This window comes from Nothobranchius furzeri, chromosome 19 (genome assembly GCF_043380555.1).
Source record: "Nothobranchius furzeri strain GRZ-AD chromosome 19, NfurGRZ-RIMD1, whole genome shotgun sequence".
Taxonomy (NCBI): Eukaryota; Metazoa; Chordata; class Actinopteri; order Cyprinodontiformes; family Nothobranchiidae; genus Nothobranchius; species Nothobranchius furzeri.
The window spans coordinates 8,048,513-8,066,449 of NC_091759.1; the positions used below are offsets into that span (position 1 = coordinate 8,048,513).

At 45.0% G+C, this 17,937-nt stretch overlaps 1 protein-coding gene across 2 annotated transcripts in view; it reads right to left on the reverse strand.

The window, feature by feature from the left end:
• LOC107394547 (oxysterol-binding protein-related protein 10) overlaps positions 1-17,937 on the reverse strand; it is a 99,651-nt gene that overhangs the window by 4,579 nt on the left and 77,135 nt on the right. For both annotated transcript variants that reach the window (XM_070547597.1, XM_070547596.1), the window contains 3 exons: positions 2,057-2,206; positions 1,494-1,983; positions 390-576 (listed from right to left, as the gene is read on the reverse strand). In XM_070547597.1, the coding sequence (XP_070403698.1) occupies positions 390-576; positions 1,494-1,983; positions 2,057-2,206 (827 nt within the window). The remainder of the gene's footprint in view (positions 1-389; positions 577-1,493; positions 1,984-2,056; positions 2,207-17,937) is intronic.

Here is a 17,937-nt window from a genome sequence, read left to right on the forward strand (position 1 = left end):
GAGAGAGAGAGAGAGAGAGAGAGAGAGAGAGAGAGAGAGAGAGAGAGAGAGAGAGAGAGAGAGAGAGAGAGAGAGAGAGAGAGAGAGAGAGAGAGAGAGAGAGAGAGAGAGAGAAATCCTTCATTCCTATCAAATTGTTCTTTGCAGACGCTGCTGAAGAAATGGAACTATGCTAATAGAGTTTATAAATAAAATACAAGTTACAACTAGTTTAAATTATTTTAAAGTAGCATTTGTAAATATTACAGAAATGCCTATTTGTCAAATTTGAGATTTTTGAGGGAAGGTTTGTTAAAATAAGCAACCTTCTACAGCAAAACCTCCAATAATAAAGATTTAAAGACCATCAATTCATGCAGCTGCTGTGAGGGTGAAGAAACAACGCTGACCTGTGCACCTTCCCTCCGTAGAAAGGCTTTGTGTGAAATGTCACCGCGGCCGAGTAGCCGCTCTTCACGCAGTTGATGGAGACCTTGCCTCCGAGCTCCACCCAGGGAACGGTGAGGATGGAGCGGGCGTAGGCGCAGGGCAGCGTGAAGACGTACTCTTCATCGTGTTCCAGGAGACACAAGACCCCTGATGAGAGGGAGAGGACATTCAGAGTGGGATTGTTTCCTTTTTGTGTTTCAACTTCAGATATAGAACATCTGCTTGTAATTAAAACTGTTGCAGGAGCAGATTTAAAGTTGGGGTACGAAGTAACTTAAATATGCTTAACTGACTCGGTTCTATGATATAAAGTAGTAGTCTATTAAAACAACCCAATGCTACATCGGCCTATTGTTGTAGTGGTGGCTTTAGAAGTTCCTCTGCTTCAACCCCACAGATCTAATTAACACGAGTGATAAGCAGCTCCTGCAGAACCTGATGAAGGCTGAGGAGATGCATCAGCAGTTACGATCTGAGCAGGAGCATACCAAAAACATTACTTGTACTTTAGCAATAATAGGATGTTTATGTGAGTGGTATTAGGCATGACTCGTTTTTTTAGGTCACCAAGCAGAACTGGGATCATTACTGAGTGACTTTAAGGATGTTTTTACTCACAATGCTAGCTGGATCTATTGACCTACTGTGTTTTATGCTAAGCTAAAGGAGTACAGCTGGGTCCGGGGAATGACAGGGCTCGTTAAAAATAGTTTTTCCCACTTATCTAAACGCTGGGAAACATGTCAACAGACAAAATCTCCTTTTTGGGTGGAATATCCCTTTATTGTTACACAAAACTGTTTAAAAAGCTGTAGCAACAGAATCCACTGGTGTGAAGGTTACTGGGGGAAAATAAAGCTTGAGGTCCGGCAACATCACTTCCCATTTTGTAGTTTCAAAATAAGAGTCACTTGATTGAAAATGTATTGTCAAATTCACATAAAATCTGATATTTTGTTTTTAAATTTTCATTTATTAAGACTATTTCACAAAACTAAATAAGATGGAAACTTTTTTTGTTTCAGTTTAAGGAGGATGTTGTGTTTTAAGGTGGACTGACTCACCTTCCCCCACCATGGACACTCCTATGGACATGCCCATGAACTTGCTCTTGGTCCAGACGTGGGCGTTGACGCACATCCCTCGCTCCCGACACTCGCAGTAAAATCCAGACACTGGAGGATGATGGGAAACCTGCTCTGCCACAAAGCGGACCCTGTAGCAGCCCCCTGCTGAGTCCTCTCCCTGCTGGGCGTTGTTGGAGCTCTTCCCTGGAGTCCCCTGGTTGGGCCTGACCAAAGGTTTCACTTTATCTCGTGGTACTTCCCACGAGCAGTGGAATGTCTCCCCCAGAACTGGGTTGTAAGGTTTCTTGGCGACGGCGCCTTTCCGCCCCTCGTGGAAAGCAGTCAGGTAGTACTCCACAAATCGGACGATTCGGTCCTCGGCTGTGGCCCCGGCTGTGATGGACAGGAACATGTCGGGGTGGGCCATGAAGTTGGCATACATCTCAAGCAACGAGCGCTTCTCCAAAATGAATGTGGGCAGCACCACCTATGAAGAAGATAAAACATTTATCTTCCACTCTCTCTGGCGTCACCTGTGATGGAGACGGTTTGCCTCTTACCCGCGTCAGGTCCATCCCCAGTTTGAGTTGGGACAAAAGGTGAAGGATGATGCTCCGCTGGTCGTCCAGGACGCCCAGGTCCTCCTCCTCATTGTCCTCTGTGTCTGTCACCTCCTCATTGGGACTGATGTCCTCCAGCCCTGGGTGGTGCTGTCAGAACAACAAACATTCAGTTTTTAATCAGATGAGTGACTCCCATGGCTTGTGGAGGAGTTAACAGACAAACAAGAAAGTTTGTGCTTCAGTGTACTTTGTTTTCTTTATATCCACACTAGCATTAGCAGCGTTAGCATTGCTGAAGTGGGTGAGGACATACGGAAGCAGGAGTAGCTTGCTCATTACGTGTTATCATGAAGTTATTCTAGAACAGACCATCTCTTCCTCACCTTTTCTAGATGACCAATTTACAAATATAACGTATAACAGCTGCGGCTCAGAGTTTTTGGTATGGTGCATTTAACAACCCAAGCTGCCTAAATGTAGCTTTACATTCTACTACCCCTTTAAATTCATCCTCTTTAACATTTTACACGAATAGAATAAACAAAAGAATAAACTTTGTAACATTTGCATCACTTAAATAAAATAAAATACCATAACATCTATGCTTTTGTCTACATCTGTTACAACTGTTGCCTGCGGCCTCGTGTTTCAGGGGAAAGCTGCAGGGAATTCCACTTCTGGCCTGATTGCAAAACATGAAAAATTAAACACTTTTCATAACTGAAACTTACGTTGGAAAACCTACCAACTCTTCATTAGTTGCAACACCCAAAAGAGCCCTTTATTAGTCACGTTTTCACTTTTTAATATGCAACTCTTCATACTTTTTCCAGCCATGTCAGCAACCTCTACAGCCACTCAGCATTTCATTTAGCTGCAGCGACACTACGGCCGTTTCATTCTGAGCACTTGCAGCCTGCATTAATCACTTTTTTTCTTGCATTTGTTATTCAGCTGGAATTGAATCCAGTTCAGGTTAAAGGAAGAGCTGATGCCTTTGATATATATATATTTGCATCAACTTTAAGTCAGGAAGGAATAAGGAAAAAAAAAAACACCAAAGAGGCTGATTTATAATGCACAAAGTGCTCTGAAGCCTGTGGGCTACATCCTCTGCTTCTATCTGAGCAGTCATCATTCAGGATAAACCTGTGTCCCGTCTGCAACTCCTGCACGCTTTCATTTGAACCAAACTGCTGCAAAACAAGCGGGAATGCCGACGGAAGTGTGGCCTGAAGCTCCCAGCATCCTAACAGCACAAACGGGCGGAAAACAGGAGGGATTTCCAGAACCAGGGCATCTGGAGTGTCACCTGAATATTTTATCCTGCTCATGCATGCCAGGAGCTCCACAGACCCACTCCAACATGCACTCGCTGAGTGCACTCTGCACTGAAACATCATGTGCAAAGAGACACGTGCACATAAGGGATGGGATGCTTGAACACGCACGCAGAGGAGTCCCTAGAGCTGAAGCAGAGGGATAAATATAGAGAAGTGAGAGGAGGAGGTTACAAGGTAGGGGAGGTGTTATGACTTCAATGGTTCTAACTAATTAAAGAGGCTCCTGACAGTACCAGGAAATTATTGCACAAGTAGGTGCAAGCACATCTTCAAGAAGTCTGACTGCTTAGATTGTGTTTAAACTTAGATTTTATTTTTGCTTGAGTGAAAACCCAGTTGCTAAATCTAAAGAGTAATTTACATCGTTATATGCTGTTATATGTTGTGTTTAAACGTATGTTACTCTTTACACTGAAGCAACTAAGTTTAGTGGTACCAGTCGACGTAACACTTTAAGCTACTGCTTTCAAACTGGTTTCAGGGATTCTTGAGTCACAAACCTGAGCAGCTTCACACGGGACAACAGCTCTCTGCTGACCAGAAACTGTAGTTAGCTTTTGTTCATTTTTGGTCTCTAACTGCTTTACGGCAATAGCAGTTTTCTGTGTCTGTAGCTTTTATAAAGGCTAGCAGTTAGCTTTCTCGGTTCACTAACAGTCAATAAAAAGCGCAAGAAAAAATTTTTTGCTTTTTCTGTTGGCATCATGGTGGAGCCTGGAAGTAAAAGTAAGAGAGTAATGTCTTTAGAGGCAAAGCAAAGAGCTAAAACCAGAGTAAACAATGGCGCGACCTACGCTAGTTTGAGGGAGCTAACGAAGGCTACAAAAATCACGGACTGATTGTGACCTGGCGTTGTTGCTACTGGACTTGTAAGTAATATATTTGTCCAACTGTGTGGATCTTTCTACTTCACGGCTCATTTAGGATCAGTTGGCTTGCGTTAGCGTTAGCTTATTTTATTTATTTATTTATTTATTTATTTATTTAACCATGTCCTGTCTGGCTGTGAAGCAAACAGAATTGATGTCCGAATGCTGGTAACAAGCCTTACAGATTTACTCTCAGGTGGAGCATCAAAGCTTCTGCTTTTAATGTCACGCCTGAACTTTATTGTTATTGTTTTTGAATGCTTTGTAATTCTGACCAGACACGGCGACAGAGGTGAAAGAGAAAGGAAAAGACAAAAGGTGGGGGGAGAGGGGCAAGGGGGTGGGGGTGGGGGGTCCACAAAAATAAACAATAATGAACAAGAGTCTGCTTCTAGACCTGCAGACAAGAGACGAGACAAGAAAAAAAGCAAAAAAAAAAAAATGGGACACAACAAGATCAAGCTATCACTGCGTCAACTTGATGAAGAAATATATAATCAACATTGTTTAACTGAACAATCACACGATAATAAATCATAGTGCATTAAGTGCCCACCATAGTCTTAAGACATGTGTTGAACGTGCCCAACGCGCTTGTTTATGTAAGGTTTATCTATAGGAGCGTCCAACAGAGAGTGTGAGGGACCACAGATCCGCCCCCCCAAAGATGTGTAAGAGACGGGGGGAGCTCCAAGTCCCAGAGATCCAGGCGCTGCCCCGGAACACAGGAACCCCAAAGAGACTGCAACCAGAAAGGCCCCCGCCCCCCTCGAGAGGCACAGAGGATCGCCCCGGGGGGTCACAACCAGCAGCCGGCAGAGTCCCGGGAGATATCAGCGGCAAGCCCACAGGCCCGCCCGCAGCCTCCCACCCCCTAGCCGGTCGAGCCCGGGACCCAGCGACCCGGGACCCAGGGGCAACCACCCCCGCCAGGGACCCAGCAGAGCCCAGGGACCCAGACCCCACCAGGCAGCCACCGGGATTGATCAGGCAGACGCCAAAATCTTAAACCCCCTGTCCCGGGAGCCACGAACACTCAGGCAGACCAAGACACCACACCCCACACCAGGTGTGGCAGGGGGAGGGGAGACGAAGATCTATATCATCAAAAGAAGTCCCAGGAGAGGGGAGGAGTCAAAGGCCCCACCTGACATATACAGTCATACACAAACACAGTCACACACTCCCTCCCTCATGCTCACACATGCACATACAACCAAAGACTTACAAAAATGCACGCCGGACACTCACTCATGCTCCCCATACACACCCTATTCACTCTGGTCCCGGTACTGCTGCACATTGGGAACAACCATCACCGGTTCCCAGAGTTTGACCCTTTCTGCTGGGGTGCTGATGAGCAGGCTCCCCCGCCCAACGCTGAGCACAGCAACCCACCACCCCAGACCCCAACCAGATGGCCAGATCTCCCTCCTAGCCTCCAGCCCCAGGAAGCCAAGCAACAACAGAGGTGGCTAAGACCCCTAGTCTCCCTCCACCTGCTCCAATATAATGTTTTTTGATGAGGTGTATTCCATGGCTGTGGTGAGCGGGCAGTGCAGGCATTGTCTGGCGTATGCCAGCTGATGCCACCGCACCACCCCACTTGCACCCACAGCCCTCGGTGTCTAAGTGTAGTTTAAAATTGGAAGTGGGCACCGGCACTCGGGAGGAGGCTGAGAACTCCCCCTGCCAAGTGCCGTTGAATGTGCTCACTCCCAAGGCCCTAAGTGTGTGTTTGTGTGGAATGTCGTCGGTGGAAGTGTATAAGGTGCAAATAAAATTGGGGGGCAGGTTGCCACAGGAATGCGGAAATGGGGTCTATACCCGCACTCCCTGACTTGTCCACCCCCCAAGGTCCTATATGTGCATGTTTGTGTGAAGATGTGAGGGAGCAGGAGGAGAGAAATGTGTGGGGATGGGGAGGAATGGCTGGTTGGGCTTAGCCCTCCAGGGCAGCTCCCCCACTGGCCCCAATAGGCACCTCTGTTGTCAAAGCCACCCAGGGCATGGAGACCCCAGCCCATCCTGCCAGGGCCCAAAGCAGCAGCATTACAGAGCCTCACGGAGTCCAAGGGCACCAACCCAGCCCCACCCCAGCAGAATATCTATGCCCATCCCTGCATTTGCACAACTTTCAGAATATGTAAGACATAGGACATCCAGGTAAGGTTGGGTCCTCCCCCTCCTGGACCTCCCCCTCCCCTGTGATGGGACAGCAGAGGAGCCTAGGTCTACCCGAGGCCCCCCCGAACCTGGGCAAGGCACTGCTGCATGTTCCTGCCTTCTTCCCGGCAGCATACATGTCAGGTTAGCGTTAACAAGCGTCAGCTTGTTATCGCTAGCTACAGCAGGCTGCTGCACCGCTGTTTACAACAGTTGTAATTCCACTTTCAACCAGTAGGAGAACCAGGAAACCTATTTAGTGTCACTAAGTAAATTAGAAATTCCATTTCTTTGGTTCAACCTGATTCAAGATGGTCACCTCAGTGAATGAACTTTAGCAAACAAATCTAATTCTAAATCCGTCTGTGACAGATACTGAGCTACAAACGTGTTTAGGTGTTGCTGAGTCATACACATGACCTAGCTGCATGGATTTACAACGTTCTCAGCATCAAAATCAACGTGACATAACAGCTGATTTAAAAAATACAATTTAAGATAGACTAATAAAATTAGATGCAAGAATAAGATAAAAAGACCTTAAAGACAGCAAAGTCACGCTTAATAAATAATACAAATGCAAAAAGTCTATATCTACATAGATGCACCTCGGAGATTTAAACAATATTATCTTCTGAAATCGAAGTATTAAAAAATGTTAAAATAAAAGGTTGCATCAATTGTTTTCACAAATACATCAAACCCAAAAAGAATGATTTTAATTCAACAACCCACATTAAAAATCACATATACATTAGAATTGGCTTTATTAATTATAAAGTGCTTTTTTCTGAGGTCTAGGCTGTAATTACTCTCAGAATCGTGTTATTTCGTGTTTTCCTCCACAACAACAAACCCACCGGCTGGTTTGCTACATAATTTATAAACATCAAAGCTCGGTGTTGGACAAAAATGACGTTTTCCATGCGGATCGTTAATGTTTCCAACTTCACTCTCTAACCCCCTCAGGCCGGATTCACACGATTCTAAAACCAATACAAACGCCGATCAGGCGCTCTCCAACACAGTGAAACACTCACACTGCACTGCTGGGTGGATACAGGCTTGACCTGCATAAAACTGGATCTCATCTCCAACAGGGAAAGAAAAGGGAACCAGCCTGATTGAGCTCTACCAGCCAGTATGATCCAGGAAAAAGGAGGAAAACGCTCCACAAACAGGAAAGTCGCTGTGCAGGACTTCCGTTAGCATTAAAATCCCATTAAAGAGACGCTCACACGGCAGAAATCTGGATGTTTTAAAAGTTCAAAAGCTTTAAAAAGAATGAAAAACATGTCTTCTTGATCTGAACTAGCTTAATGAATGTGCAGCCTGGTGCTGTGCGTGACTGCTGAGAGAGAGGGGGAAAGTCCCGGCGATGATTCAGAACGGTCCCTCCCACTCCTACACCATCCTCATCCTCTGCTAGCATCCCTCCCATCCTCTACTTCCCTGATTTATCTTTCTACTGGATCTAAAAAGGTTTGTAGGCTGCATCTGCTCAGGTTTGTGTTACAAACTATTTCCAAACGAGTGAAATAACTCAGGATTATTTACATAGATGACCCATCTCCTTAAAGAAAACAGTTAACCATTATGTTATCTTTAAATAAAATACTTTCAAGAAATTATGAGTATTTAATATTAGTTTGGAACTAAAGATTTTTGTGTTTCTGTGTAAAGCATATAGAATATTATCTTACCCCAAATGCCTCCTGAATGGACTCAGTTTGGAGAAATAAAGTTTACTTCCTACCGGACTGATGAGTTAACCACTACTCTGAGCAGAGCAAAGACTAAACATCTTAGAACAGTTTTAAATTAGGACTTTTTAAAAGTTATGAAAAAGACCGTCACTCCGGCGTGTCCTGGGTCTCCTTTTAGGTCTCCTCCTGGTTGGATGTGTCCAGAAACCCTCACCGGGGAGGCATCCAGGAGGCATCCTGACTAGAAGTCTGAGCTAGTGATGGCGAGATGAAGCTTCATGATGAGCTGAAGCTTTCCATCCAACTGGTCAACTCTCGATTTGAGGCACCGTGCTCTATTGCGCCATCAAGTGGACGATTCAAGTAAAACTTTAAACCTTTAAACTGAAGAAACAAATGCTTATGATGGCAATATATTCTTTATATTGTCCTAAACGGTCCCTTTAAGATACTGTCTGGTCCAAAAGTTAAAGTAAACTAACAGGACATAGGGTTTCTGGATGTGGAGGAGCAGCGGATCTACTCAGAGCCCCTCCTAGATGACCGAGCTTCTCACCCTATCTCTAAGGGAGAGCCCAGACACCCTGCAGAGAGAATTAATTTCAGCTGCTTGTATTCACAACCTCATTCTTTCTGTCACTACCCAAAGCTCGTGACCATAGGTGGGAGTAACAACCTAGATCAAGCGGTAAATCGAGAGCTTCGTCTACCGGCCCAGCTGTCTTCACTACAGCAGACTGGTACAACGCCCGCATCACTGCAGACACAGCACCAATCAACCTATCGACCCCGAGATACTTTAACTCTTCCACTTGGAGCAAGATCTCGTCCCTGACCCGGAGGAGGCATTCTACTCTTTTCCAATCCGAGACCATGGTCTCTGATTTAGACTAGCTGATTCTCATCCCAGCTGCTTCACACTCGGCTGCAAACCGCTCTAGCGTGACCTGGAAATCACGTTCTGATGAAGCCAACGGGCCCACATCACCTGCAAAAAACAGAGACCTGATCCTTAGGCCACCAAAATGGATTCCCTCAACACCTTGGCTGCACCTAAAAATCCTGTCTATAAAAGTTATCAACAGAATCAGTGACAAAGGGCAGCTTGGGCAGAGTCCAACTTTTACTGCTGGCAACGTGGACCAAGCTCTGACACCAGTCAGGGACCCAACGACCTATATCAGAGGGCCTGGTACCCCGTACTCCCAGAGTACTGGTCCAGTGTTCCACGGTCAGGAGAAAAGCCACCTTGGTCCTCCTGAATCCGACAGACCTTCCTCTCCAAAACCCCTGAGCAGACCTTACCAGGGAGACTCAGGAGTGTGATCCCTCTGTAGTTGGTTAGTTTTTAAAAAGAGGAACCACCACCCTCTCCTCCATTCATTTTCAATGAGATATGTGCGACAAAGCGATAATGGCAGGTCTCCTTCCTGCTAAGCGACACGTGAAAAACATGCATGTGAAGTTTTTTTGTGCTCATGCGTCGTGCACAGGCAAGCCAGCGACGCGATCCCAGAAATCGCTGTCGCTCGGACAAGGACCAATCAGCGGAGGTTTTGTTGACTGACCAGTGAGCAGACAGGGTTCTTCTCAGTTCATCTCCGGGCAAGCGTGAAGGAAATGTTGACAATAGATGTCGGATTTCCCAGAGCTGTTCAACATTTATACAAAAGAATATAGAGATCTTCACAAAAAGGCAGCAGTGTGGGACATCGTCGGCGAGTTGGTTTCTGTAAAACCTTTCGAGACTTCACATCTACTGCCGTTTCACCTCTGAACTGCTGTCATAACCCAAAATTCCCTCCAATCTGACAGCCGATCAAAATAACGGAAGACTTGCTATTCGCCCTGTAGCGGAGCTCGTTGCTGGCTTTTGCCGCTGCTGCACGTCGCTTCCCATGTGTCGAGCCAATTAGAATCAGGTGTGTTTGGGCAGGACCGTGTTAAAAACATCACTTCTCCGTTAGCGCTACACAGTTGTGTGTGTGTGTGTGTGTGTGGGCGTGGCTTGTAGCTCCACCCAAAAGGAGGAGAGGAGCCGGGACAACATTTTAAAATCTCTCCTTGATGACATCACACTACAGACCACAGCTTTAATACTTTACAATCCTGATTCCTTCCTTGTCTTTTTACAGTGCCACTTTAAAATTTGTACTTCCTCTTAACCTTTGACCTCTCTTAACTCTACTTTCAGTCCAGCAGGTGACTTAATCAGTCCAACCTGTCTCATTATTCGACATGAAGCCTGTCCTGTGTGAGAGTGAGACACCTGAACTCACTGAAATATCAACTGTGCGTCTTCTTTTGCTGCTCTTTCTTCGTTAAATGTCAGAGATGCTTTGAAAGTCAGCTGCCTGACCGCTGCCAGAAAGCTTCGTTCGACATTTACCTCAAAGCTACAAATGACGCATGGCAGTCTCCAACCGCTAAACACACGGCGGTTTAAGTGGTTAACTAATGAGGGACGCTACGGTGCCGCGGAGGGTTAATCAGGACCTTTAAAAGGAACTTATAATGCTTTTCTTTTCTACTCCTCAGGTCCAGTTGGAAGAAATGAATGTTTAATATCCAAGGTGAGAAAGTTAGAGAAGATCAGAGAAGAACAAACGGGTTTTTTAGTGGTGAGTTTAACCCTCTGCACGTCAAATACGCCGATTTATGAAAGCAACATTTCCTCTGAGTTGAGGTGAGATGCAGCTGGCTGGTGCACACACACACACACACACACACACACACACCACACACCACACACACACACCCTGACACAGATTAAATCAGCTGCACGCTTCACGCTTGAGGTGAGCCAACAACAGGCCTTTTTAAGTCAGAGTAGCTTTACTCATTTTAGGCCACTGCGCACATTAACACAGAGGACATCCATCACAGCAATCTGCTGTTTTATTCTGGTTTTATAAAAAAGAACAACTTCACTAAATCTTGAAGCCTTTCGAGGCTGCAGAGCGAGCAGCAGAAGCACTAATGAGATGAGTCAGCGTGAAAACCTACACCCAGATTTCTCCTCTTATTCTGGCCTTGATAAAACGTTCAATCTTCAGCAGAAAAACAAGTTTTATTCACAAAGTTTAGACTAAAGGACAAAAAGCGACATTTTTTTAATTAATAATAATGTTTAACTTTAACTTCAGAGAGTGATCCTAAAGGATCCGAGGACTTAAAAGTGTTTTTTTTTTTTTTATAGTTGACCGGAACATGGAAGGGTTAATGGTGCTTTCAGGGTTGAGCGAGGGTTCCTCCGCTCGGCTGTTTTACAGAGATAAGGTGCCTCTTCTCGTGGATCAGGAAAAAGCACATGACTGGGTTTAAATCAGCCCCGCGACCTTCTCCCAAACAGAGGAATTTATATCCGGACAAAAGGAGGATAGGATCGAGAGGAGGAGTCTCCTGTGTGCTCATTATTTCCCTTCATCCCATCTGATTTTACGGTCAAACCTTTACAGCAACGTAAAATTCAGATTATAAAACGACTACTTTTCTTGCTCTGGTTCCCATCTGAACAGCCTTCGTTTGAAGAAGAGCCGCTGAGGTGGTCCAGCAGGTCTGGATTTCCCATCTCTGCAACCCAAACATGGAAAAGGAATGGTTCCTAAATTATTCCCAAAAATAAAGTTTTGTTTCACACAAAGGAACGGAGAGGAAGCGATGTCCGCTTGGAGAGCGGATCTTATTTTTAATTATTAAAACGTTCACTCTGCGTCTGTGTGGAGGAAAGTAACAGACAGGAGACCAAAGAGAGTCTCAAGCTCAGCAGATGTTACCATTCATGATTTACCATTCTGCTGATGCAGTCTTCCTGGAGGGAAACCTGGGAGGAATTTGTCGCCCCCTGCTGGGCAGAAGACACTAAAAGAGGATAATCTGTTTCAAACGGCTAAAGGTGCTACTGTACATACTTTTTCTTCATATGTACATATTTATTTATTTATTCATTTATATCTTTAATTCTAATTATCCTTCTCAAATTTCTATTTTTTATTCTTCTTGTTTTTGTCTTAATCATGTTTTAACGTCCATGTCTTTTTGAGGCACTGAGATTTGATCTGATTGGAGCTATAGAAATAAACTTTATTTACAGTGGGATGCGAATGTTTGGGCCGCCTTGTTAATCTTCACGATTTCCTGCATAAATCGTTCATTTTTATGATAAAAGTTTGAAGTTCAGCATACCAGGAGACACACAGTGATCATTAAGAAGTGAAATAACGTTCATAGGGTTTACCAAAATATGAGCAATAATTGTTTCAACAAAATTAGGAAGAAATTTGGACAGCACAAAAAATAAATTAACTCAGTATTTAGTACATCCTCCTTTTGCAGATATAACAGCCCCTAAATGCTTCCTATAGCTTCCGACTGAGAGTCTGGATTCTGGTTGAAGGTATTTTGGACCGTTCTTCTTTACCAAACATCTTTAGTTCATTCAGGTCTGATGGCTTCCAGCATGGACAGCTCTCTTCAACTCACATCACAGATTTTCAGTAATAATCAGGTCTGGGACTGAGATGAACATTCCAGAACGTTCTACTTGTTCCTCTGCATGAACGCCTTAGTAGATGTTGAGCTGTGATTAGGGTCGTTGTCTTGTTGAGGGAACCAGCCCCGGTGCAGCTTCAGCTTTGTCGCTGAGTCTTGGACATTGGTCTCCAGAATCTGCTGATATCGAGTGTGATCCATGCACCCCTCAACTTTGACAGGATTCCCAGTCCCTGCACTGGCCACACAGCCCACAGCATGATGGAACCACCACCGTGTTTTACTGTAGGTAGAAGGCGTTTTACTTGGAATGCTGTGTTCTTTTTCCTACATGCATAATGCTCCTTGTTATGCCCAATAGCTCAGTTTTAGTTTCATCAGTCCGCATCACCTCATTCCAGAATGAAGCTGGCGTGTCCAAATGTGCTTTAGCAAACCTCAAGCGGCTCTGTTTGTGCTGTGGGTGGAGAAAATGCTTCCTCTGCATCACTCTCACATGCAGCATCTCCTTGTGTAAAGTGTGCTGAATAGTTGAACAATGCAGAGAGACTCCATCTGCAGCAAGATGATGTTGGTCTTTGGTGCTGCTCTGTGAGTGACTGACTGTTCTCACCATTCTTTGCTTCTGTTCATCTGAGATTTTTCTTGGTCTGCCACTTCGAACCTCAACTTGAACTGTACCTGTGATCCTCCATTTCCTCATTATGTTTGTAGAGCTCATTACAGAGCTCATTGTTTTTCACCCCAACAGCAGGAATGTGGATCGTTATGTTGATCTTGGGCCTCTTTCTCCCTACTCAAAACCAGTTGTTACCAGTTTGGGGGGTGAAACTTGATGCTGGCCTTAAATTTGATGCTCACATCAATTCTGTGATCCGGTCCAGTTTCTTTCACCTGAGATGCCTTGCAAAAATCAAGCCCATGCTGTCAAGAGCCCACCTGGAGCGGGTACTGCATGCATTTGTAATTTCTAGGCTTGATTACTGCAGCTCTCTATATGCAGGGTTGTGTCAGTCAACACTGCGTCGCCTACAGGTTGTGCAGAACAGCGCCGCCAGGTTCCTGACTGGGACCAGGAAACGGGACCACATCAGTCCGGTTCTGGCCTCCCTGCACTGGCTTCCGGTTTGCTATCGTTCACACTTCAGACTCCTCGTCTATGTTTATAATTTCTTCCAGGGTGGTGCTCCCCCCTATCTAGCCACGCTCCTGAACAGACATTCCCCATCACGCGCTCTGCGCTCCTCTGACCAAGGCCTGCTCGTTGTCCCTCGTTCTAGGTGTCGTACCCGTGGGGACCGGGCTTTCTCAGTCCTAGCACCGTCACTATGGAACCAGTTGCCACCCTCAGTTAGGCTGTCCCCATCTCTGCCAGTCTTCAAGAGTCGCCTAAAAACCCACCTCCTCCGCTTGGCGTTTCCTGAACATGTTTGAATTTGGCCCTCTTTTATGTTGACTTTATCTCACAGTTTTCATTGGTTCACTTTTTCCCTTGTTTTACACATTTGTATTCTACTAGAATGTTTCACCTTTTTTGTAATTTGTAATCTGTAATTTGAATTGCTTTTATTTTCTGATTTATTCACTTTATTTAACTTTGTACTGTACCATGTTCAGCGCCTTGGGCTTCCTGACAGGGTTGCGGAAGGCGCTTTATAAATAAAGCTTTGATTTGATTTGATTAGAGAGGCGATTGTTGTATGTAGTTGGGTGCTTTTAAAGCTTAATATACTACTCTACACTTTGACCAATGTGATGTGAATTTCCTTATAAATATGGAAATCCAGTCTGATTGGTATTTAATGTTTAACCAGAAGATTTAGGATTCTTTGTTTATTCAGGGATTGTAGAACACTTTGTATTGACTCAAGAAGAGAGTCAGGTTTATAAAAAAGTATGAATTTATTTTCCAAACAATTAAAACACGACAAGTTAACTAATATTACTGTGATGGATGGATCTAGGAGGGTGGAATGTGATGTATGGTAACTATATGTGAATGTGAGGTTATCAGAACTTTCGTATCTAGAAGAACTGAGTTCTGGGTGTCAAAAGAATTGGTTTGCATTAACAATGAAGTTGGTTCTTATCAAAAAGGCATCAGACGCTATCGGTCATGTATACATACCCCAAGTGGAGACTCTCTTTTGGATCTGAGATGTCGGGGGGTCGGGTGGCCCCAAGGTACTGAAGTTCGTAGGAAAACCGCAGTACGACCAGGTCAGTCCAGAGTCGCCTCCAGGTCACGACAGGCTGAAACTAGTTTGCGTCTCGAACGGATTCTTAAGGAATCTTGCTATTAATCATTTCATATAACATTTGTTCTTTCCATGTCCCGATTGATTAACACATAAGCTGAAAACAGACACTCGCATAACAGTCCAGTCCGGCCTAGCTAACCAGGCAGGCTTGACACAGAAGGAGCTTGAGAAGGGAATGGTTTGTTGACAATATGTTATCATGTATTCCGAGCTGCAGAGAAGCCCGGACTCCAGCTGATGGAATGGAAGGATCTGGCAGATTAAAGGCCACAAATGTAGACTCCTGTCTCCATATGTCCAAATACTGAAGGGGTCCAACTGTACATGAAAACTGACCATTTCTGGACATTACATGTTCCTACCTGTGGAAACAGACAGCTGAATTCTCTGAGACAGCTTTCTGGATCCTTCCCTTAAGCTATGATGGTGAACAATCTTTGTTTTAAGAACATGTGAGAGTTGCTCTGAGACCCCCATGCTGCTACTCTTCAGAGGATATGCAGAGGAAGGAAACTTACAATTGGCCCCCTTAAAAATCCTTCCATCCATCCATTTTCATCCGCTTATCCGGAGTCAGGTCGCGGGGGCAGTAAGTCGAGAGGCCCAGACTTCCCTCCCCCCAGCTACTTGGGCCAGCTCCTCCGGGGGAATCCCAAGGCGTTCCCTGGCCAGGTGGGAGACATAGTCCCTCCAGCGTGTCCTGGGTCTACCTTTAGGTCTCCTCCCGGCTGGACGTGCCCGGAAAACCTCACCAGGGAGGCGTCCAGGAGGCATCTTGAACAGATACCCGAGCCACCTCAACTGGCTCCTCTCGATGTGGAGCAGCGAATCTACTCCGAGCCCCTCCCGGATGACCGGACTTCTCACCCTGTCTCTAAGGGAGCCCAGCCACTCTTCTGAGAAAACTCATTTCAGCCGCTTGTATCCGCGATCTTGTTCTTTCGGTCACTACCCAAAGCTCGTGACCATAGGTGAGGGTAGGAACGTAGATTGACCGGTAAATCGAGAGCTTCGCCTTCTGACTCAGCTCTCTCTTCACCACGACAGACCGGTACAACGCCCACATCACTGCAGATGCAGCACCAATCCACCTATCGATCTCACGCTCCAGTTTTCCCTCACTCGTGAACAAGACGCCGAGATACTTAAACTCCTCCACTTGGGGCAGGACCTCATCCCTGACCCGGAGAAGGCATTCTACCCTTTTCCGAATCAAGACCATGGTCTCAGATTTAGAGGAGCCGATTCTCATCCCAGCCGCTTCACACTCGGCTGCAAACCGCTCCAGTGAAAGCTGAAGATCACGTTCTGATGAAGCCAACAGGACCACATCATCAGCAAAAAGCAGAGACCTGATCCTCAGGCCACCAAAAAGGATGCCCTCCACACCTTGGCTGCACCTAGAAATCATGTCCATAACGGTTATGAACAGAATCTGTGACAAAGGGAAGCCTTGGCGGAGTCCAACTCTCACTGGGAACGAGCCCGACTTTCTGCCGGCCCCCTTAAATATTCTCTCATAATTAGATTCACTGTGTGTGGAGGTCAAGGGTCACTGGGCTTACCAAACCAATTCTGAGTTCCAATTATTAGTTCTAAATGTTTTGGGACCAATAAAATGAGCTCAGTGCCCACATGTATGCACCTGCCTAATTTTGTTTAAACTAAACACACTTTCTGTAAATCCTATAAACTTCATTTCACTTCTCAATTATGGACTTCTCCTTTATGATATGTTTACCTGAAAGTTTAGTCATAACAACTAACGATTTATACAGGAAAATCATGAGGATTAACAAGGCTCCCCAAACCTTCACATCCCTCTGTAGAGGCAGCTGATTTCAGACCAACCCAGTAAGTACATTCACGTGGCTCAATGCATCTGCAACATTCTGACAGATTTCTGCAAGCAGCAGCAATTTCCTCTTCACTTCCACCCGGAGTCACGCGTCGGATTCCCCTCCTGTTGGCTGCAAACGGAGCCTGAATGCAAATGGCCACAGCGGTGTTTCATAACTCACACGTGAAGCCTTTTATCATCCAGGATAATGGGCTTCTGTATTTATGCTGCTACTTACAAACAACCAAAGTGATCTAAAACTGACCTTGATCTGTAGAGTTCCTTTATGGAAGCAGCAGAGGAAAAAGCTGTGCGAAAAACGTCTTTAAAATTATTAACATTGATGTATTGGAACTCTGGGATGTAATCCCATACTTCCTGACCCAGAATGCTGCAGTACGTCTCTCCACCACAAGATGGCAAACTCGCCTTTCCTTAAAATCTTCCACACTTGATGTGAATTATTCCAATACTTCTGCTCAGATTTAGATATTTGTAACCGTTGGTATCAGTATGCTAATGCAAATTTAACAAAGTTAGCTAGATTGTTTCCCAAATTTATGTTTTCTGGAATCCCTTTGCTGTAATTTACCCACATCAACAACAAACTCTAGTCTTTCCTGTTGCCGTTTGATGTAGTTAGCTAAAAGTGAAGCTAACGCTAGCCCGTTCATGCAGCAGTATTTCATGTCGTTCAGACAGAAAGCTCACGTTTCTACTCGTTTCTCAGCCCACAACGAGTAGAAAAGCTCCCTCTTTCTGCCTCCGGTCATTTATTTTGTGGTTAGCTTGACAGGACTGTCAGCTCATTATGGGATGTGACGCGAGCGTTCAACGGGACTCTGGTAATTAGTTTAACCTTTTGACAAAAAGGATGTTAGGAGCAGGCGTGGTGGTGAAAGGGAAGATTTATCAACCATTAATCTTCCTCCTGTTCAGCAGACAGGATGACAAACGAGGATATATTTGATTCCCGTCAGGAAAACTCAAAAGAAAAATGAATGTGTACTTATATTTGGTTACATTTATATCCAAAACAAAAGAGTTTTGAATAAAATGCATCAAGATTTCAACCCGAGGACGACTTCTGTGGATTCTTGAAGAATTTTTGCTTCTCCTGCGACAAAGTTAGGATGTAAAATATCTTTAAGAATGAACAAATTTCCTGTTTTTGATTCAGCTTGTTAAGATCATCTGGTCTG